This window comes from Mauremys reevesii, linkage group 2, assembly GCF_016161935.1.
Source record: "Mauremys reevesii isolate NIE-2019 linkage group 2, ASM1616193v1, whole genome shotgun sequence".
Taxonomy (NCBI): Eukaryota; Metazoa; Chordata; order Testudines; family Geoemydidae; genus Mauremys; species Mauremys reevesii.
The window spans coordinates 287,581,756-287,604,260 of record NC_052624.1 but is presented as its reverse complement, the minus strand read 5'-3'; the positions used below and the strand labels follow the sequence as shown (position 1 = coordinate 287,604,260).

The 22,505-nt window shown below is 46.6% G+C and overlaps 1 protein-coding gene across 3 annotated transcripts in view; it reads left to right on the top strand.

Annotated features, from left to right (window-relative positions):
* The window catches only part of IQANK1 (IQ motif and ankyrin repeat containing 1), a 153,292-nt gene that overhangs the window by 105,366 nt on the left and 25,421 nt on the right, over positions 1 to 22,505 (top strand). For all 3 annotated transcript variants that reach the window (XM_039527860.1, XM_039527859.1, XM_039527858.1), the window contains exons 11-14: positions 13,309 to 13,417; positions 20,056 to 20,152; positions 21,539 to 21,673; positions 22,112 to 22,240. In XM_039527860.1, coding sequence (XP_039383794.1) covers positions 13,309 to 13,417; positions 20,056 to 20,152; positions 21,539 to 21,673; positions 22,112 to 22,240 — 470 coding nt within the window. The remainder of the gene's footprint in view (positions 1 to 13,308; positions 13,418 to 20,055; positions 20,153 to 21,538; positions 21,674 to 22,111; positions 22,241 to 22,505) is intronic.

Below are 22,505 nucleotides of genomic sequence, written 5' to 3'. Positions count from 1 at the left end.
TACCATCTGGCAGTCTCCAGCCACTATCCCGCCCGCGGGCAGGGGAGTCGAACGCAAGTACATGGTACCCTCTAGGGGGTCCGAGTACCTATATGTACATTCTCCCCCCTGCTCCCTGGTCGTCCAGTCCGTCAATGAGAGGGAACGCTATGGCCAGCAAGCACCAGCCCCTAAATCGAAGGAGGCTAGGCGAAGGGACTTACTGGGCCGTAAGGTGTACTCGGCAGGGGCCCTGCAACTTCGCGTAGCAAACCAGCAAGCCCTGCTTAGCCGCTACAATTACAACACCTGGGCGGCGGTGGGCAGATTTACGGAGTCGGTTCCTCAGGACTCCCGTTAAGAGTTTGCTGCCCTCCTGGAAGAAGGGAAGAAAGTGGCGAGAACTTCCCTCCAGGCCTCGTTGGATGCAGCTGACTCCGCTGCTAGGACTCTGGCCTCGGGTGTTGCCATGAGGCGCATTTCATGGCTCCAGTTGTCGAGCCTTCCCCCAGAGCTGCAGCATACTATACAGGACTTGCCCTTTGACGGTCGAGGCCTGTTTTCTGAAAAGACTGACCCTAGGCTGCAAAGCCTAAAGGACAACAGGGTCATTATGTGCTCTCTTGGCATGCGCACGCCGGTGACTCAGCGCAGGCCTTTCCGTCCCCAGCCTCACTGCCCTTACCCTCCGCCTAGACAGAGACAGGATTTTGGCAGAAGGCGTGGCTGAGGTGGTCGTAGATGGCAGTCAGGACCCCAAGGGGGCCAAAATCAGGATCCCTCCAAACCACCAGCGGGGCCAAAGCCAAACTTTTGAAGGCACGCCCGAGGACGGCGTACCAGTTATTACCCAGGATCCGTTCCCTCCCTTTTACAACCACCTCTCCTTTTTCCTCCCTGCGTGGTCCCTTCTAACCTCAGATCGTTGGGTCCTACGCACTGTGGAACTTGGGTACCGCCTCCAGTTTATTTTGTCTCCCACCTCCCACCCTCCGTCCTCGTCCCTCTTTAGGGACCCCTCTCACGAGCAATTCCTCTTGCAAGAGGTGCGGATGCTCCTCACCATCGGAGCTATAGAGGACTTACCAAGGGACAAAAGGGGCAAGGGGTTCTACTCCCACTATTTCCTAATCCCCAAGGCAAAGGGAGGTCTCAGACCTATCCTAGACCTGCGGGAGCTCAACAAGTTCATGATAAAGCTGAAGTTCCGCATGGTATCCATGGGGACCGTCATCCCATCCTTGGATCCCGGAGACTGGTATGCCGCCCTCGATATGAAGGGTGCGTATTTTCACGTCGCCATTTATCCTCCACACAAAAGGTACCTCTGGTTTGTGGCCAACTGTCATCATTCCGTATCTAGACGATTGGCTCGTTCGAGGGACCTCCGAGGCCCAAGTTACCAGTCATGTGGGCATTGTCAAGGACCTATTCTTGCGTCTAGGCCTGATGATCAATATAGAGAAATCCACTCTGGTTCCCACACAGAGTATAGAATTCATTGGGGCCATCCTGGACTCCAATCTCACCAGGGCCTGCTTACCTCAGCCTCGGTTTCAGGCGATGGTAACAATTATACAAGGTCTATGGACCTTCCTGACAACTTTGGCTCGCACTTGCCTAGGTCTCCTGGGTCACATGGCTGCCTGCACATTCGTAACCAAACATGCCAGGCTTCGCCTCCGTCCACGCCAATCGTGGCTCACCTCGGTGTACCACCCAGGCAGAGACAGCATAGACATGATCGTCTAGATCCCACCGAGCATCCTAGGCTCCCTCAACTGGTGGTCGACGCCCTCCCTGGTCTGTGCACAGATGCTGTTCCATCCACCTCACCCCTCAGTGTCCCTCACGACGGACGCCTCATCTCTCGGCTGGGGTGCTCACCTTGGTCAGTTTCGCACTCAGGGCCTTTGCTCAGCTCAAGAGCTGGCCTTGCACATCAATGTCCGAGAGCTGAGAGCAGTCCACCTTGCATCCCACGTGTTTCAGCAGCACCTACAAGGCCGTTGTGTCTCAGTGTTCACAGACAACACAACGGCCATGTATTACATAAATAAGCAGGGAGGAGCACGGTCCTCCCCTCTTTGCAGGAAGCTATCCAGCTCTGGGACTTCTGCGTAGCCCAATCGATAGACCTGGTAGTGTCCTTTCTCCCAGGGGTCCGGAACACTCTGGCGGATTGCCTCAGCAGATCCTTCCTGTCTCACGAGTGGTCGATTCGTCCGGACATTATCCATTCCGTTTTCCGGAAGTGGAGCTTTCCCCGCATAGACCTCTTCGCTTCTCGCGAGAACAGAAAGTGCCAGACGTTCTGCTCATTCCAAGGCCTCTCCCCGGGCTCGATCTTGGATGATTTTCTGATGCCGTGGACAAGCCATCTGCTGTACGCTTTTCCACCATTCCCGCTGGTTCACAGGGTCCTGCTAAAACTCCGCAGGGACAGAGCGCGCCTGATCATGATCGCTCCAGCGTGGCCCAGGCAGCACTGGTACACCATGTTGCTAGACCTGTTGATAGCCAACCCGATTCCCCTGCCTCTTTGCTCAGACCTCATAACGCAGGATCATGGCAGACTTCACCACCCAGACCTGCAATCCCTGCACCTCACAGCATGGCTGCTGCGTGGCTAAACCGATCTGAGTTGCGTTGCCTCGGTACTACAGGTTCTCCTGGGTGGTAGGAAACCTTCCACTCGGTTAACATATCTGGCCAAGTGGACGCGTTTCTCCTGCTGGTGCGACACGCACAATGTTACTCCCACTGAGGTCCCGATCCATTCCATCTTGGACTACCTCTGGTCTCTCAAACAGCAGGGCCTGGCGGTGTCATTATTGAGGGTGCACTTGGCAGCCATCTCTACCTTCCACCCAGGGGAGAGTGGCCGCTCCGTGTTCTCGCACACTATGGTTTCTAGGTTCCTCAAGGGCTTGGAGCGCTTATACCCCCAAGTTCACCGCCCCGCCAAAACCTGGGTCCTCAACCTGGTTCTAACCAGACTTATGACTGCCCCATTCGAGCCACTGGCAACCTGCTCACTGCTATACCTGTCCTGTAAGACAGTTTTCCTTGTAGCCATTGCATCGGCCAGACGAGTCTCCGAGCTTCGGGCTCTCACGGTGGACCCACCGTATACTGTGTTTCACAAGGCCAAGGTGCAGTTGTGACCACATCCGGCCTTCCTCCCTAAGGTGGTGTCGGCCTTTCATATCAACCAGGATATCTTCCTTCCAGTCTTCTTTCCGAAGCCACACTCATCGCGAAGGGAGCAACAATTGCCCTCCCTAGACGTCCATAGGGCACTCGCATTTTATATCGAGCGGTCAAAGCCCTTTCGTAAAACGCCCCAACTCTTCGTCATACTGGCAGACCAAACGAAGGGCCTACCTGTCTCCTCCCAGGGGATTTCATCTTGGGTGATGTCATGCATCCGCACCTCCTGTGACTTGGCCCATGTTCCATTGCGCCCCTCACTGCACATTCCACCAGGGTTCAGGCTTCTTCTTCTTCTGCCTTCCTGGCTCACGTACCCTTCCAGGAGATATGTCGTGCAGCTACCTGGTCCTCGGTCCACACCTTTGCCTCACATTATGCACTGGTCCAACAGTCCAGAGATGATGCAGCCTTTGGCTCAGCAGTTTTGCATTCTGCAACATCTCACTCCGACTCCACCGCCTACGTAAGGCTTGGGAATCACCTAATTGGAATCGATATGAGCAAGCGCTCGAAGAAGAAAAGAGGGTTACTCACCTTTGTAACTGTTGCCAATCCGAGGACCACGATGGACACTTCTGAGCAGGGTGGGGGACAGGAGGAGGAGGAGGCGGCGGGGGGGGGAGGAAACCGTGAGTGAAGCTACTGGGATGGGGGAAGACACCCCAGAGTCCCAAGAGGCAAGCAGCCAGGAGCTCTTCTCAAGCCAGGAGGAAGGTAGCCAATCGCAGCAGCCAGCAGTTGCTGAAGGACAAGCAGAGGAGTGGGTTACCGGTAAGCGGCTTTTATTTTCAGGGTGGAAATGTTTCGGGAGAGGAGGAGGGGGTTAGGGCTGCATGCATGCATGCCTAGATGTGGAATAGCCCATTGATGTGGTCTATCACGTCGCGGTAATCGGCTGCAGTAATCTCCTCAAAAGTTTCAGCCAGAGCGTGGGCAATGTGCCTGCGCAGGTTTATAGGGAGAGCCACTGTGGTCCTTGTCCCAGTCAGGCTAATGCGTCCGCGCCACTGTGCCGCGAGGGGTGGGGGGACCATTGCTGCACACAGGCAAGCTGCATAGGGGCCAGGGCGGAATCCGCATTGCTGTAGAAGACCTTCCCGCTCTTCCCTGGTGACCCGCAGCAGCGAGATATCTTCCAGGAGTAACTCCTGTGGAAAATGTTGGGAGATTGTTTAGTGCAGATCCCCCCTGCAGCTGTTTGCTGTCCCCAACGCACAGAAACCCCTGCACAGCCCTGAAGCAATCAGTACCCCTTACTCACTGTTTCGTGGCTCCTGTTGTGTTATGTGTGCTCTTATTTGGTATGGGAAAAGTATGCTAAAGTGAAGACTGTAAACTCCTTCAGTGTGTGGGAATTACTGTTTGGATGAGATAATGAACAATGCTACCCTGTTAACTGTTGCCATTTTTGCCTTCCAAAAGTGACCTTGACTGCTGGACTGCCAAGCTCCACCACAGCACAGAGACTACAGAATCTGAGGAAAAAGCCGCGAAAAACCAAGGAAGACATGCTGAAAACAGTTATTGATCACTCTGCTAGAGAGAGTAAACACCTGCAGGAGTGGCGAGAAAGGGAAAGCAGGATCCGCCAGAGACATTGGTGGAGAAACGCTGTGGCAAAGAGGAAAAGCACAAACCAGCTGCTAGGCATCCTGGCGCGCCAAGCGGACTCTCTCCAGGCACTCGTAGCCATGCAGGCAGAGCAGTCCCGTGCTGCCCCACAGCCCCCCCCATCCCAAATTTTATTCTCTTCTGCCCCAATGTCAGCTCCAAACCCCCTTCCCCAGCATCCAGGTTCTTACCACCACCAGCTGCCTCCAACACCTGTACGTTCACCAACCAGCCCTGAGAACTACGACCCTTACCCTCTGCACTCAACCCCCATTACCATGCAGTATATGCACCCTGAAGTGCAGCAGCCATTGCACAGCACTGCAGACAGGACATATGCAAACTTGTGACTGTACAGTTCACCAACCCACCCCCCCTGCCCTAGGTTCCTGAAATGTTGTGTGTCTGTCAATGAAGTTTTTTTCTTTTCAATAAAATAAATCTTGGCTTTGAAAACAGTCTTTATTATTGCAGATAGTGAAAGATACCTTATCCCATTAAAGAAACAGTCACTGCAAATCATGTTAGGGATAATAGAATCCTAACAGTGTAACCACTGCACTTCACTCCCATGCAAGGCAGCAAACATTACTGTTGGCTTTCAGCCTCAAATTCTTCCCTCAAGGCATCCCTAATCCTTGTAGCCCTGTGCTGGGCCTCTCTAGTAGCCCTGCTCTCTGGCTGTACAAATTCAGCCTCCAGGACTTGAACCTCGGTGGTCCATGCCTGACTGAATGTTTCACCCTTCCCTTCACAAATATTATGGAGGGTACAGCATGCGGATATAACCGCGGGGATGCTGCTTTCCCCCAAGTCTAGCTTCCCATACAGGGACCTCCAGCTGGCTTTTAAACGCCCAAAAGCACACTCCACAGTCATTCGGCACCGGCTCAGCCTGTAGTTGAACCAGTCCTTGCTCCTGTCAAGCTTCCCTGTATAGGGTTTCATGAGCCAAGGCAGTAATGGGTAAGCGGGGTCTCCAAGGATCACAATGGGCATTTCAACGTCCCCTACTGTGATCTTCCTGTCTGGGAAATAAGTCCCTGCCTGCATCTTCCTGAACAGGCCACTGTTCCAAAAGATGCGTGCATTATGCACCTTTCCAGGCCAGCCTGTGTAAATGTCAATGAAACGCCCACGGTGATCCAAAAGTGCCTGGAGAACCATAGAGAAATACCCCTTCCGATTAACGTACTCGGATGCTAGGTGGGGGGGTGCCAGAATGGGAATATGCGTCCCATCTATCGCCCCTCCACAGTTAGGGAAACCCATTTGTGCAAAGCCATCCACAATGTCCTGCACGTTCCCCAGAGTCACGGTCCTTCTTAGCAGGATGCGATTAATTGCCCTGCAAACTTGCATCAACACGATTCCAACGGTCGACTTTCCCACTCCAAACTGGTTCCCGACCGACCGGTAGCTGTCTGGAGTTGCCAGCTTCCAGATTGCAATAGCCACCTGCTTTTCCACCGTCAGGGCAGCTCTCAATCTTGTGTCCTTGCGCCGCAGGGTGGGGGCAAGCTCAGCACACAGTCCCATGAAAGTGGCTTTTCTCATACGAAAGTTCTGCAGCCACTGCTCGTCATCCCAGACTTCCATGACGATGTGATCCCACCACTCAGTGCTTGTTTCCCGAGCCCAAAAGCAGCGTTCAACGGTGCTGAGCATTTCCGTGAATGCCACAAGCGCTGTAGTGTCACACGCGGCAGGCGACTCGATATCATCGTTGGACTCCTCACTGTCACTTTGGAGCTGAAGGAAGAGCTCAACTGCCAAACGTGTTGTGCTGACGACACTCATCAGCACAGTCCTCAGCAGCTCGGGCTCCATTTCCCACAGAAATCGCGATTCACAGACAGAGAGTAAAAAACAGAAAGAGACTCACAATGGCGCCAAACGTGGCCGGAAAAACTGTGAATGCTGGGATGCGAAGCGATGCACCACGGGGCGTTGGGACAGGAAGCGGAATGACCCGCACCCTTCCATCCCCTTCCCACAACCCACAGCGCCAAAGTGGGACGAGGTGCTCTGTGGGATAGCTGCCCACAATGCACCTCTCAATACAGCACTGCAAATGCTGCAAGTGTGGCCACACTGCAGCGCTGGTAGCTGTCAGTGTGGCCACACACCAGCACTGTCCCTACACAGCTGCACGACCAGCGCTGTAACTCCCAGCGCTGCAACTTGCAAGTGTAGCCAAGCCCTCAGTAATTTTCTGGGCTATCCAGACTGGCATTTTCACAGAGAAATGGTATAGAGAAAATCTAACCAATGTTTAAACAAAAACCTATGACCTTTGTGAGGATAAAAATTGCAGTTCCTTAGTTCATACTCTAATGAAACACCTACAGAATAAGACAAATGAACCTGTTCTTCTGCTGTATTCACAGCACATCTCAAGTATTGCAGCAGATAATTCAGTCTCCTTTTCTGCAGCTATTATAGCAAATTAACTACCCCAAGCAGCTCTGGGGTAGTTGAAGCAACCCTGTCATAAACAAAGTTATTGTAGGATGAGAAAAGACTTTTGACCTTTGTGTGTGAGTCAGAGGAAGAGATGGCATCCAAATGCTTTGGAGACATCAAAGAATTTTTCACTATCCCACGTGTAATAGTTTAATAGTCAAGGAGGACCTTCCGAGGTCCACCCACTTAATAGTTGCTCAGATAGGGAATCTCTTTCAATTCATTCTTGTGGTGTTGGTGACCTGTGACATACAGATCAGACTACAGTAGAACCTCAGTTACAAACATCCGAGTTATGAACTTATTGGTCAACCACACTCCTCATTTGGAACCGAAAGCAGGCAATCAGGCAGCAGCAGAGATTTAAAAAAAAAAAAGTCAAATACAGTACAGTACTGTGTTAAACATAAACTACTAAAAAAAGTAAAGGGAAAGTTTAAAAAAAGTTTTGACAAGGTAAAGAAAATTTCTGTCCTTGACTCATTTAAATTAAGATGGTTAAAAGCAGCATTTTTTGGCATAGTAAAGTTTTAAAGCTGTATTAAGTCAATATTCAGTTATAAATTTTTGAAAGAACAACCAAAACATCTTGTTCATAGTTACAGACATTTCAGAGTATTGCACAACCTCCATTCCTGAGGTGTTTGTAACTGTGAGGTTTTACTGTAGATAATTTGGTGATCCCTTCTGGTCTTAAACTCTATTAATCTGATTCTTAATTGGGGGAACAGTGCAGTGCTGGCACACCCTCCACTAGTTGTAATACTGGAGAAATTCTATAAGACTGAAGGAGTGCCTGTATTGTATCAATATTCTAAAAGGAAAACAAATTAAGTCTTGTCAGAAAAACCTAATATCATTTAGAATCATAGAATATCAGGGTTGGAAGGGACCTCAGGAGATCATCTAGTCCAACCCCCTGCTCAAAGCAGGACCAATCCCCAAATAAATCATCACAGCCAGGGCTTTGTCAAGCCTGACCTTAAAAACCTTTAAGGAAGGAGATTCCACCACCTCCCTAGGTAACCCATTCCAGTGCTTCATCACCCTCCTAGTGAAAAAGTTTTTCCTAATATCCAACCTAAACCTCCCCCACTGCAACTTGAGACCATTACTCCTTGTTCTGTCATCTGCTACAACTGAGAACAGTCTAGATCCATCCTCTTTGGAACCCCCTTTCAGGTAGTTGAAAGCAGCTATCAAATTCCCCCTCATTCTTCTCTTCTCCAGACTAAACAATCCCAATTCCCTCAGCCTCTCCTCGTAGGTCATGTGCTCCAGCCCCCTAATCATTTTTATTTCCCTCCGCTGGTCTCTTTCCAATTTTTCCACATCCTTCTTGTAGTGTGGGGCCCAAAATGGGACACACTACTCCAGATGAGGCCTCGCCAATGCTGAATAGAGGGGAATGATCACGTCCCTCGATCTGCTGGCAATGCCCCTACTTATACAGCCCAAAATGCCATTAGCCTTCTTGGCAATAAGGGCACACTGTTGACTCATATCCAGCTTCTCGTCCACTCTAACCCCTAGGTCCTATTTTGCAGAACTGCTGCCTAGCCATTCGGTCCCTAGTCTGTAGCAGTGCATGGGATTCTTCTGTCCTAAGTGCAGGACTCTGCACTTATCTGATGAGGTTCAACAAGGACTTTTTTTGGCCCAATCCTCTAATTTGTCTAGGTCCCTCTGTATCCTATCCCTACCCTCCAGCATATCTACCACTCCTCCCAGTTTAGTGTCATCTGCAAACTTGCTGAGAGTGCAGTCCACGCCATCCTCCGGATCATCAATGAAGATATTGAACAAAACCAGACCCCAGGACTGACCCTACTTTGTTGTTTAGCCACAGTGGCATTCTTTTGGTTCTCTTACTATGTTTTTTAATTTGGGGTATTGTAGCAAGGTCTACACTCACCAGTGCAGCACCTCCTGCTGGTCATCTTGGGAATTAGCTCAACTCCAGCTCAGGAGCACCCTCTGCTGGCTGGTGTCTTGCCTGCCTCAGGCTCCACATCCCTCCCAGGCCCCAGTGCCCTTTAGCTCAGTGTTCTGCCCTCTGCAGTACCCCCGCTCTGGGTCTCCCCTCCCAGGGTAACCCCCAAGCCATGTTGGTTGATAAACATTAAGTACATAGATGTAATATACTTAGGCCCTATACAATATAAATAAAGCACACATGAATTAAGAACTGGCTAACTGACAAATCTCAAGAAGTAGTTGTCAATGAGGAATCATCATTGAATGGGAGTGTTTTTAGCAGGTTCTGCAGGGATTAGCACTAGGCCTGATGCTATTCAGTATTTTTGACAATGATCTGGAAGTAATTGTAAAATCACTACTGATTTCAGTAGAATGTGAGCTAATATTTTGCCTGCTGTACAGAGGAGAGTAGTGACTCTGTAGTTTCCACAGTCGGCTTTGCTGTCTTTGTTTCTGAACAGTGATACAATAGCATCTTTGAAGTCTTGTGGCATTTCTTCTTCCTCCCAAATGCTACTCAGGATGTCATGAAACATCTCGATAGCCTTTGGGCCTGCTCCTTTATACAGTTCTGCTGGAATACCATCCTTTCCAGATGCTTTGCTAGAGTTCAGTTGTTTGATGGCTTTTATAACTTCCTCAACTGATGGAGGGAGATTGCGATCCTCTTTGATAGGTTTCTCAAGTAAATGGTCAAGGACACACCGATCCACTGTGGATGGTCTATTGAATAGACTACTGTAGTATTCAGCCCATCTCTGTATGATTCCCTCCTTGTCTTTGATGAGGGTTGTGCCATCTGTCGACTTTAAGGGGGGCCGTGCCAGATTTAGATGGTCCATAGACTGCTTTAAGAGAGTCAAAGAACATAAGAACATAAGAACAAAGAAAACAAAGGTCCATCTAGACCAAAGGTGTCTACCAACAGTGGCCCATGCCAGGTGCCAGCACCATGGGAGTGTGAAATTGAACCAATGATCTCATGATCTCTCCATCTCCATCCTCTCCATCCTCCAGAGCCACTCAGACAGATCCTCTGACACCATTCCATTCCATGCCATATTTATAGCATTTTTTAATTTAGCCCTTTAATTTTTAACATTGTTATTTTCCTAATTGTTATAGTCCCCCCCCACACAACCTTCTCAGGTAAGGAGTTCCTGAGTTCTGCGTGAAGAAGAACTGCCTTTTTTTTTTTTTTTTTTTAAACCTTTATGCCTATTATTTCATTTAGTACCCCTAGTTCTTGTATTAATATAAATAAGTAAATAACTTCCTTATCCACAACATCACTCATCTCTTGATTTTATACCTCACTCTATCATGTCCTTCTTCTTCTCTCTTCCAAACTGAAGAGTCCCCCCTTTTCTAATCTTTCCTTTATGGGACCTTCTCTAAACCCTCTAAATTTTTGCTCTTTTTTTTCCTCTCTTTTTCTCTAGTTTTCTATTTTTTTTTTGAGTGAGGAGACCACCACACCACTACACAGTGGATGAGATATGATGCATATATAATATATATAATATAATATAAATAATATCTTATTCTTCTTTCTCTCCCCTTTTTTCTATTATCCCTTTTCTGTTTTTTTTTTTTTTCTGCACACTGCGTGGACATCTTCAGAGAACTATCCACGATAACAAGAAGATCTTTTTCTGACTCGTAAATTAAATTAAGCCCCCCATCCATCATTGTGTATAGTTTTATCTTATTTTTTTTAATGTTTTTCTTTTTATTTTATACATTATAATTTTTCATTTGCCATTTTGTTGCCCAATCACTTAGTTTTGTGAGATCTTTTTGAAGTTCTTCACAATCTGCTTTGGTCTTAACTATCTTGAGTAGTTTAGTATCATCTTTGCGTTGTTTGTATCTACGTAATGCTGGACTTCTGCAGCTTTCCTCTCTCACCACTCATCCTGCATTCTCTTTAGTTCAGACTGGGCCTTGCTCTGTAGGTACTTAAACCTATCTTTCTTTGAGATGGAAGTGAGTTCATTCTGCCATTCAACAACTGCTTTCTGCTTGTCACTTAGGAGTTTGGAGGTGTACTTGTTGTTCTCATCGAACCAATCCTGGCATACCCTTTTCTTTGGCCCCAGCATGGATTTAACTTGCATTCTACAGAACAGACTCATTGCAAACATATTTGAGGAGAATCTGCCAGAAGCGCAGTGTGGTTTCAGACCAGGTTGTAGTACTATGAACATGATCTTTTTTGTAAGGCAGGTCCAGGAAAAATGTCTAGAGCAGAACATGGCTCTGTACTTGCTCCAGTGCTGTTCAACTTGTTCTTTGCTTGTGTTCTCAGCCATGCAACAAGGGACTTGGATCAGGGGATATACATCTGCTACTGACTCAATGGCTCGCTCTTTGATCTTCAAATACTCAATGCTAAGACCAAGATGCTGGAGAGGCTTCTTGTTGAGGCACTTTTTACAGATGACTGCGCCTTGATGGCTCATAGACATCAGGTCATCATTGATAGATTTTCTGAAGTATCCCAACTCTTTAGCCTCACCATCAGTCTTGGGAAGACAGCAGTCTTGTTCCAGCCAGCACCTCATTCCAATACCCCAGTGCCAGCCATCTTCATCCATGGCACACAGTTGAAAAATGTGGATCAGTTCAAGTATTTGGGCAGTACTATTTCAAGTGACGGTTCGCTTGATAAGGAAATCTCCTCCAGAATTAGTAAAGCCAGCCAGGCCCTTGGTCGACTTCGAACAAAAGTTCTTAACCAACACAACATCCATCTCTCCACCAAATTGAAGATCTGCAGTGCAGTGGTTCTAACTTCTCTCCTGTATGAATCTGAGATGTGGACTCTTTATAGACATCACATTAAACAGCTTGAGCAATTTCACATGCACTCCCTCCATTCAATAATGAGCATTTGCTGGCAGGAATATTAAAGTCCTTGAGAGAGCAAACACAACCAGCATTGAGGAAATTTTATTGAGAACATAACTTAGGTGGACCAGGCATATCATCAGAATGGAAGACCACTGTCTCCCAAAACAGATCTTGTTTGGGGAACTGAGTCAGGGCAAAAGAAAGAAGCGTCGTCCGTATAAGCACTTCAAGGATAATCTGAAGAATCATGAAATTATCTCCAGGCTGCATGTGAAAGGCACCACAGAGCTGCATAATCAAACATCATAGATACAGACTTCCCATGCCCTCAGTGCGATTGACTCTGTGCATCAGGATTCAGTCATATGCATAGCCATATATGAAAACTATGACTATATCGTTGTCATCGCCAGGGATGGACTACCAATAATACTGATTAGATTTGTGGATGATACAAAGATTAGTAGAGTGGTAAACAATGACAAGTAGTCATATGGAGTGAAGTGGGTTGGTCATATCTCTAGAAACAAAGCAGCCCCTATTACAGAATGGGGGATTGTATCCCGGAAATCAGTGACTCTGAAAAAGATTTAAGGGTCATAGTGGACAAGCAACTGAACATGGGCTCCCAGTGTGATGCTGTGGCAAAAGAGTCTAATGCAATCCTTAGGTGTATAGGGAAGTAGTGCGTAAAAGTAGGGTGGTGATTTTATTTCTGTATACAGTATTGGTGAGATCGATACTGGAATGAAATTCTATGGCCTGTTTTATACAAGAGTTCAGATTAAATGATCCAATAGTCCCATTTGGCCTTAAAATCTATGAAAAACTTGTCCTAATGCAAAAAGAATGAGGAATACTTGTGGCATCTTAGAGACTAACACATTTATTTGGGCATAAGCTTTCATGGGCTAAAACCCACTTCATTGGATGCATACAGTGGAAAGTTCAGTAGGAAGATATATATATTCACAGAGAACATGAAAAAATGGGTGTTGCCATACCAGCTATAACGAGATTCATCAATTAAGGTGGGCTATTATCATGCATCCGATGAAGTGGGTTTTAGCCCACGAAAACTTATGCCCAAATAAATTTGTTAGTCTTTAGGGAGCCACAAGAAGTCCTCATTCTTTTTGCTGATACAGACTAACACGGCTACCACACTGAAACTTGTCCTAATGTATTTCCTTACTTTAGGCAATTGGTGATGCAGAGATGTTGGTGGAGACTCTACGTCTGGCTGCTGAGAAAGCAGAGGAGAAACTGTCCCTGGCCAGGCTCAGGTTGCGAGAACAGACTCAGGAAGGTAGGTTTAGGCCTTGGTCATGAACTGCTTGATAGAGTTAGATTGGGGGAAGAGGGAGGTTCTTGATCAGGACCCAGGTGTATCTATAGTTCTTTGAGTCTTTGTTCATATGGATCCTATTCATGGTGCGCACGTGCTCTATGAAGATGAGATTGAAATCTTTTGACCAGGTAGGAAAGTTCCTCTACAATGAGCCTCTAGTCAGACCAAAAAGAACCCCGAGATCCTGCCATCTGGGTACAAGACACTTCATAAATTAACTATATTAATTACTAAGACTAAAACTGTTAGAAAAAATGATGGTAAACTTAGAGAAAGTGAACAGATAGTGTTAAGTTCTATCTTACTACTATGGGTGGTGGGGCAGTGTGCTGGGAGAGAAGCTGAGCCCTGATTAGGGGGTGGGGCTTCTCTGCTTAGGGGTCCTATAAAGGTAGCCAGCCAGTCAGGCAGCGGCATAGACAGCTGCAGCGGCACAGGAGCCAGCAAACAAAGCTGTAAACAGGGGGAGTTTGCAGGGGAGACTTAGAGACCGAGGCAAAGGAACTGACAGGCTAGTGAAGGGAGTAGGCGGTGTTCTGGTGCCTGTTGGGAGTTTGTTTTGGTTTGTGTTTCCTGGACTAATAGGTTTCAGGTGGGAAGGCTATAACCGATACAGAGGCAGCAGTGAAAGACACAATGAGGATGACTGGATGTGGAAGCTGCAGCATGTACATGATCCTGGAGGGGGTACCTGAAAAGAGTTTTGTCTGCATGAAGTGCCGCCTGATAGAGCTGATGGAAGAAAAGATCCGAGGACTGGAGATGCAGGTGGAAACTCTGGTAGAGTTTAGAAGGGGGTCCGAGCAGATGATGGAGCAAAGATATAAGGAGGCTGAAGGGATAAGCTCAGACTTGCAGATGGAAGCAGGACCAAAGAATTCTGAGGGGAGACTGCTGGGTGAGGAAAGTGGACAGTGGAAGCATGTGACTAAGAGAACCAGGCAGAGGAAGAGATGGGCCAGTGAAGGAGAAATAGAGCTCAGGAACAGGTTTGCAGAGTTGTAAAATGAAGAAGGGGCACAGCAGGTGGTCGATGAAGGTGAGAGGGCAAGGAAGAAGAGAAGAGCAGCTAGTCCTACAGGAAGAGGGGAAGAGTCAATGGAGACAACACCAAATATGGGCCCCAGGAGGATACGGGATTGGTTGTGGAAGATTGCAAGGGTGAATAGGAATCAAGAGGACTTACAGCCAGTGGGAGCAGGGCATAGACCGGAGAATCACACTGTCACCAGGAAAAAGGCAGGTCTACGTGATTGGGGACTCCTTACTGAGAAGAATAGACAAGCCTGTAACTAGAGCTGATCCGGAGAACAGAAGGGTGTGCTGTCTGCCGGGTGCTAAGATACAGGATGTGGACCTGTGGCTGAAAAGGATCTTAACGGGAGCGGGAAAGAATCTGCTGATTGTCCTTCATGTGGGAACGAATGATACGTCTAGATTCTTGCTGGAACGTATCAAGGGAGACTATGCCAGACTAGGGATGATGCTTAAGGAAATCGAGGCTCAGGTGATCTTCAGTGGGATTCTGCCTGTTCCTAGAGAAGAGCAACAAAGGTGTGACAAGATTATGGCGATCAAGAGATGGCTCAGGCAGTGGTGCTATAAGGAGGGCTTTGGGATGTACGGCCACTGGGAAGCATTCATGAACAGAGGACTGTTCTCTCGGGATGGACTTCACCTGAGTAAGGAGGGAAATAGACTTCAAGGATGGAGGCTGGCACAACTGATTAAGAGAGCTTTAAACTAGGAATTTGGGGGAGATGGTTGGGAGATGTCCAGGTAATCTCCACGCCGGAATTTAACATTGAGAGGGAAGAAAACAAAGTAAGAGAGGATACAGCCGTGGGCAGAAGAATGGACATAAGGAGGAAGGGTAGTGTAGATACCAGTCTAATAGGTGATACTGGTGGTAGAATGTCTGTGCCTAACCGGGCAAAGAATGTCAGTGAAGCCAAACGGCAAAAATTAAGATGTCTGTACACTAATGCAAGGAGCCTAGGTAACAAAATGCAGGAACTAGAGCTACTGGTGCAGGAAGTGAAACTGGATATTATACGGATAACAGAAACATGGTGGAATAGTAGTCCTGACTGGAGTACAGGTATTGAAGGCTATGTGCTGTTTAGCAAAGACAGAAATAAAGGCAAAGATGGTGAAGTAGCATTGTATATCAGTGATGAGGTTAACTGTAAAGAAATAAGAAGTGATGGAATGGAGAAGACAGAGTCTGTCTGGGCAAAAATCGCATTGGGAAAGAAGGCTACTAGAGCCTCCCCTGAGATAGTGCTTGGGGTGTGCTACAGGCCGGCGGGATCTGATTTGGATATGGGTAGAGATCTCTTTAATGTTTTTAATGAAGTAAACACTAATGGGAATTGTGTGATCATGGGAGACTTTAACTTCCCAGATATAGACTGGAGGACAAGTGCTAGTGATAATAATAGGGCTCAGATTTTTCTGGATGTGTGATAGCTAATGGATTTCTTCACCAAGTAGTTGAAGAACCAACAAGAGGGGATGCCATTTTAGATTTGGTTTTGGTGAGTAGTGAGGACCTCATAGAAGGAATGGTTGTAGGGGACAACCTTGGTTCGAGTGATCATGAGCTAATTCAGTTAAAACTAGATGGAAGGATAAACAAAAATAGGTCTGGGACTAGGGTTTTTTATTTCAAAAGGGCTAACTTTAAAGAATTAAGAAAATTAGTTAGGGAAGTGGATTGGGCTGAAGAACTTGTGGATCTAAAGGCGGAGGAGGCCTGGAATTACTTCAAGTCAAAGTTGCAGAAATGATCAGAAGCCTGCATCCCAAGAAAGGGGGAAAAAATCATAGGCAGGAGTTGTAGACCAAGCTGGATGAGTAACCATCTCAGAGAGGTGATTAAGAAAAAGCAGAAAGCCTACAAGGAGTGGAAGATGGGAAGGATTAGCAAGGAAAGCTACCTTATTGAGGTCAGAACATGTAGGGATAAAGTGAGAAAGGCCAAAAGCCATGTAGAGTTGGACCTTGCAAAGGGAATTAAAACCATTAGTAAAAGGTTCTATAGCCATATAAATAAGAAAACAAAGAAAGAAGAAGTGGGACCACTAAACACTGAGGATGGAATGGAGGTTAAGGATAATCTAGGCATGGCCCAATATCTAAATAAATACTTTGCCTCAGTCTTTAATGAGGAGCTTAGAGATAATGGTAGGATGACAAATGGGAATGAAGATATGGAGGTAGATATTACCACATCCGAGGTAGAAGCCAAACTCGAACAGCTTAATGGGACAAAATCGGAGGGCCTAGATAATCTTCATCCAAGCATATAAAGGAACTGGCACATGAAATTGCAAGCCCATTAGCAAGAATTTTTAATGAATCAGTAAACTCATGGGTTGTACCGCACAACTGGAGAATTGCTAACACAGTTCCTATTTTTAAGAAAGGGAAAAAAAGTGATCCGAGTAACTATAGGCATGTTAGTTTGACATCTGTAGTATGTAAGGTTTTGGAAAAAATTTTGAAGGAGAAAGTAGTTAAGGACATTGAGGTCAATGGTAATTGGGACAAAATACAACATGGTTTTACAAAAGGTAGATCGTGCCAAACCAACCTGATCTTCTTTGAGAAGGTAACAGATTTTTTAGACAAAGGAAACACAGTGGATCTAATTTACTTTGATTTCAGTAAGGCATTTGACACGGTTCCACATGGGGAATTATTAGTTAAATTGGAAAAGATGGGGATCAATATGAAAATTGAAAGGTGGATAAGGAACTGGTTAAAGGGGAGACTACAACGGGTCATACTGAAAGGTGAACTGTCAGGCTGGAAGGAGGTTACTAGTGGAGTTCCTCAAGGATCGGTTTTGGGACCAATCTTATTTAATCTTTTTATTACTGACCTTGGCACAAAAAGTGGGAATGTGCTAATAAAGTTTGCGGATGTCACAAAGCTGGGAGAGGTATTGCTAACACAGAGAAAGACCGGGATATCATACAGGAAGATCTGGATGACCTTGTAAACTGGAGTAATAGTAATAGGATGAAATTTAATAGTGAAAAGTGCAAGGTCATGCATTTAGGGATTAATAACAAGAATTTTAGTTATAAACTGGGGATTCATCAGCTGGAAGTAACAGAGGAGGAGAAGGACCTTGGAGTATTGGTTGATCACAGGATGACTGTGAGCAGCCAATGTGATATGGCCGTTAAAAAGGCTAATGCAGTTTTAGGATGCATCAGGCGAGGTATTTCCAGCAAAGATAAGGTGTTAGTACCGTTATACAAGGCACTGCTGAGACTTCATCTGGAATACTGTGTGCAGTTCTGGTCTCCCATGTTTAAGAAGGATGAATTCAAACTGGAACAGGTTCAGAGACGGGCTACTAGGATGATCCAAGGAATGGAAAACCTGTCTTATGAAAGGAGACTCAAAGAACTTGTTTAGCCTAACCAAAAGAAGGTTGAGGGGGGATATGATTGCTCTTTATAAATATATCAGAGGGATAAATATTAGGGAGGGAGAGGAATTATTTAAGCTTAGTACCAATGTGGACACAAGAACAAATGGATATAAACTGGACACTAGGAAGTTTAGACTTGAAATTAGATTAAGGTTTCTAACCATTAGAGGAGTGAAGTTCTGGAACAGCCTTCCAAAGGGAGTAGTGGGGGCAAAAGACATACCTGGCTTTAAGTCTAAGCTTGATAAATTTATGGAGGGGATGGTATGATGGGATAGCCTAATTTTGGCAATTAATTTGGCAATTGATCTTTGATTATCAGCAGGTAAGTATGCCCAGTGGTCTGTGATGGGATGGGATCTGAGTTACTACAGAGAATTCTTTCCTGGGTGCTGGCTGGTGAGTCTTGCCCACATGCTCAGGGTTTAACTGATCGCCATACTTGGGATCGGGAAGGAATTTTCCTCCAGGCAGATTAGCAGAGGCCCTGAAGGTTTTTCACCTTCCTCTGCAGAATGGGGCACGGGTCACTTGCTGGAGGATTCTCTGCAGCTTGAGGTCTTCAAACCACAATTTGAGGACTTCAATAATTCAGACATAGGTTAGGGGTTTGTTATAGAAGTGGATGGGTGAGATTCTGTGGCCTGCATTGTGCAGGAGGTCAGACTAGATGATCATAATGGTCCCTTCTGACCTTAAAGTCTATAAGAGGGAACCGAGAGGCAGTCAGTGCTGCTCTGCCCTATCTGACCTCAGATGTGTTGCTGGAGATACCTTGCTTGTGAGCAGCCTCTGGCCCACGAGAGACTTTGTCGGGGGTGGAGGATACAATACAACTTTGTTGTTGTGTCTTTTATAGTCCTAAGCATACTTTCAAACCTTGTCACCTACATTTGGTGCTTAAATCTTGTATTTGAGCTCAAATATCCAATGTAGGCCCTTAAATCCCAGTATGAGAACCCAAATAGCAGATTTGATCACAGTCTATAAGTATTATGACAAAGTTCCTCTTCTACCTTGGTGGGTCCTGCGCTTCTTGGCGGATTTGCTCACCTCAGTGATCTTCCCCTCTGGTGGAACCCCCAGACTGGGTCAACTCCTCCTGTGTCTGATCAGGAGTTGGGAGGTTTGGGGGGAACCCAGACCCGCCCTCTACTCCGGGTTCCAGCCCAGGGCCCTGTGGATTGCAGCTGTCTAAAGTGCCTCTTGTAACAGCTGCATGACAGGTACAACTCCCTGGGCTACTTCCCCATGGCCTGCTCCAAACACCTTTTTATCCTCACCACTGGACCTTCCTGCTGGTGTCTGATAATGCTTGATTGTATGATAATTCCTCAATCCTCCAGCAGCACACCCTCTCAGTCTCAGCTCCTTGTGCCTCTTGCTCCCAGCTCCTCACACGCACTTCTCTCCTCTGGCTCCTCCTCCCCTGACTGGAGTGAGCTCCCTTTTTAAACCAGGTGCCCTGATTAGCCTGCCTTGATTGGCTGCAGGTGTTCTAATCAGTGTAGCTATCTCCACTGCCTTCTAGAAAGATCTTAATTGGCCCCAGGTGCCTTGATTAACCTGGAGCAACTGCCATTTGGTTACCACGGTGCTAGGGATTTGTTTAGCCTGGGGCTAACATACCTGTTCCTCAGTACTTTACTGTAGCCATCCGGCCTTGCCCCATCACACTATCTACATGCAGAATAGAAGTTACTGGCCTTTATGCAACAGTTACTGGGTGATGTTCCATGGCCTGTATTATGCAGAAAGTCAGATTAGATGATTCCAATGTTCTTTTCTGGCTTTATAATCTATGTGTCTATGAAGATTCAAATCTCCAAAGGGCATAAACACCAAGGAGGAAGAAGAAATATTTAGAGTAGTCCAAGTAGGTATACTTCGGGCAATAGAATGAAATTAAGAAAGGGAGAAGTTAGGTTAATATCTGGGAAATGTTCCTGACTGTGAGTGTTATTAGGCTATGGACTCATCTTCCAAGGGAAGTGGCAGAATGGTAATACAAAACTCAGTGATAGTTTCTACTGACAGGGCTTGCGCCACTTTCCTTGGAAGTGCTTAACCATTCAACATTAATGTTCTTGCTGTGTTTTGTGTAGAATAGATAATGCTATTCAGTGTTTTCACTATCCTTTACTAGGGGTGGGGGATGAATTCCAAGGGCTGAAGTGCTCCGTACCAGAGCTTGATGATGTGCTATTGAAGGATGTGGGAGGCAAAATCCATTCAGATGGACGGTGAGTTAGAAAAGACAATGGTCATACAGATATCGCCCTTGCTGCCATGTTTTTATCCAGCAGAAATGTCTTCACAATAATGCTGCCTCCCTGAACACCAAGGAAGAGAGTCTTCGCAAAGGGGCTGACCTAGAACCCTGATGTAGTGGGCTGTTGGACTAGTACCATTATACCCCATGATGCAGAAGGCCCTTTTATTGTTGGTATTAACAATCTTATTATTTATTTGTTAAATGCATGAAATCTGCTCAGCTCTGGTACAAGACACAAAATTATTGTATTCCCTGATCACCTTACAACCTAAAGAAAGAGAGAAAAATGGAGAAGAGGAGGGAAACCCAAAGGAGGGATGAGACATATGGAGTGGCTTTATTTTAGACTCACGTCTAGAAATCGCATAAGAAGAAGGTTTTTAAGGAGGGATCATCTCCTTGGTGCCACCAGTGTTACCTGGGGTTTCTCAGAACCCAAAGCAAGGGTAACTTAACTGTTTCTCTCCAGGCGGTGTCAGGAATAAATCAATGGGAACACAGTGCTTCCATCTGATAAATTATTGATACAAGCAAGTGTGCTCTTATCTAAAACTACTATTTATTAGATATTAAGCGTGCGCGCGCACACACACGCACACACACACACACACACTAGGTTTAAGACATCCCAGACATAGTTACCCACAGTCTGAGATAGTTTCAGGTGATCACCGGCCGGGCTTCCAGGGGCCCTCTTTCTGTCCAGCTGACGGGGAGTTTAGATGTCAGCTCCTTACCCAAAGAAAAGCTCCCTTGGACTGCTCAGGGGTATTTATTTTTACCTAGTCTTTTATAGTTATCTCTAACAAAGCACATAACCTACAGTGACTCCTAGTGGGTCAGCATCATAATCTCTACTGGGTCACCAATTCTCCTAATTTCAGCAAATTACTCATTATCTCAAAACATTTCCAGCCATAACAACAATACGCCAGGGGCACCTAAAACCAAGGTCGCTCTTCACTCCCTCTCTTCCATAACTTTCTGTCTCACCCTCCCATTCTGATTAACAAACTGCAAGTATGCAGCTGTCTGACCTTTTCTCACAAAGGCCTCAGATTATTCCCAGCGATGTGATGTTTGATTTTCAGCTGGCAGTGGCTGAACATACAAAATTGCTTACTGCAGTACTGTCAAGTTCTGGGCTACACACAGGAATGTCAAATTCCGGGGTAACACCAAGATCCTACATGGGGGGCTGGAGGAAGTGTCTGGTTGTTGCTAGTTCTCCAGCAGGTGGGGGGAATATTTGCTGGTTGTATTGAGTTTTGGTGTTAGGTCTTTCAGCTCTCATTCAAATGCTTAGTTCCCTGTCCCCACTAATGATGAACGTTTGTCTCATCTTCACATACAGATGGCCATTAATCATTGATCCATCTGGACAGGCTGCAACTTTCCTGCGGTATCGAGACACAAATTACTTGAATACACTGAACCCAAACGATATGAACATGGAGACCATTCGACTGGCCTTGCTGGGGGCCCTCCGGTAGGTGGAAGAGTACCAGAAATGGGAGGGCAGGATGGCAGGCTTCGATACAGCATAGGTTGGTGTTCCTATGATCTCAGAGTGTGCATAGTGAGCTGGATGAATAAAACCATTAGCTGGTAGTGCATGTGGCTGTGAAGGAGTGAGTTGCTTTTTGATACCCTCTGCCAACTCTGCACTTCCAGTAGCTGCACTTCCTTCACAGTTAGCACTTCTGGTCTTTATTCATGAAAGAGACTGCTGGCTGCATGAGGGGCCTTTTCTCCCCAGTCCGCTTCCCACATTGTGCTAAAGGGAAGGCTGCCCATACATGTAATGCTTGAGACCCATCATTATAGAGAGAGAGAGAGAGAGAGATTGTTTTGTCTATCTTTTGTATCAAGGACCTTGGACTGTCCTGTAGTACATATGATCAACCATTCAGACCTCTGTCCTTAGATATGGAAAGCCAGTGGTGTTTGACATGATGGAAGTGAACATGTTTGATGCTGTGAAGAGGCAGTTGGAGGGAATAGAGTCTGGAATGGCAGAGGCAATTCTGAGCAAGCAGATACTGCAGAGTGAAAGGTAAGAATTTGTGGGTATGGTAAACCCCATGATCTTCAATAGAGAAATGGAACCTCTTCCAACCAAACCCTATTCTCTCCCAGACTGGGGCCAAGGGAATGGCATATTCTTACACCCCATATCATCCCTGTCCCCTCCCAGCCTGGGAAGCCAGGGAGAAGGCTGAGCACCTCTACCCAGAGCCCTATTTACCACCATTCTCAGATACTAATGTTATGAGGGCCAGGGCCAAATAAGTATCTAGCTGTAGATACCTAGGGATGAG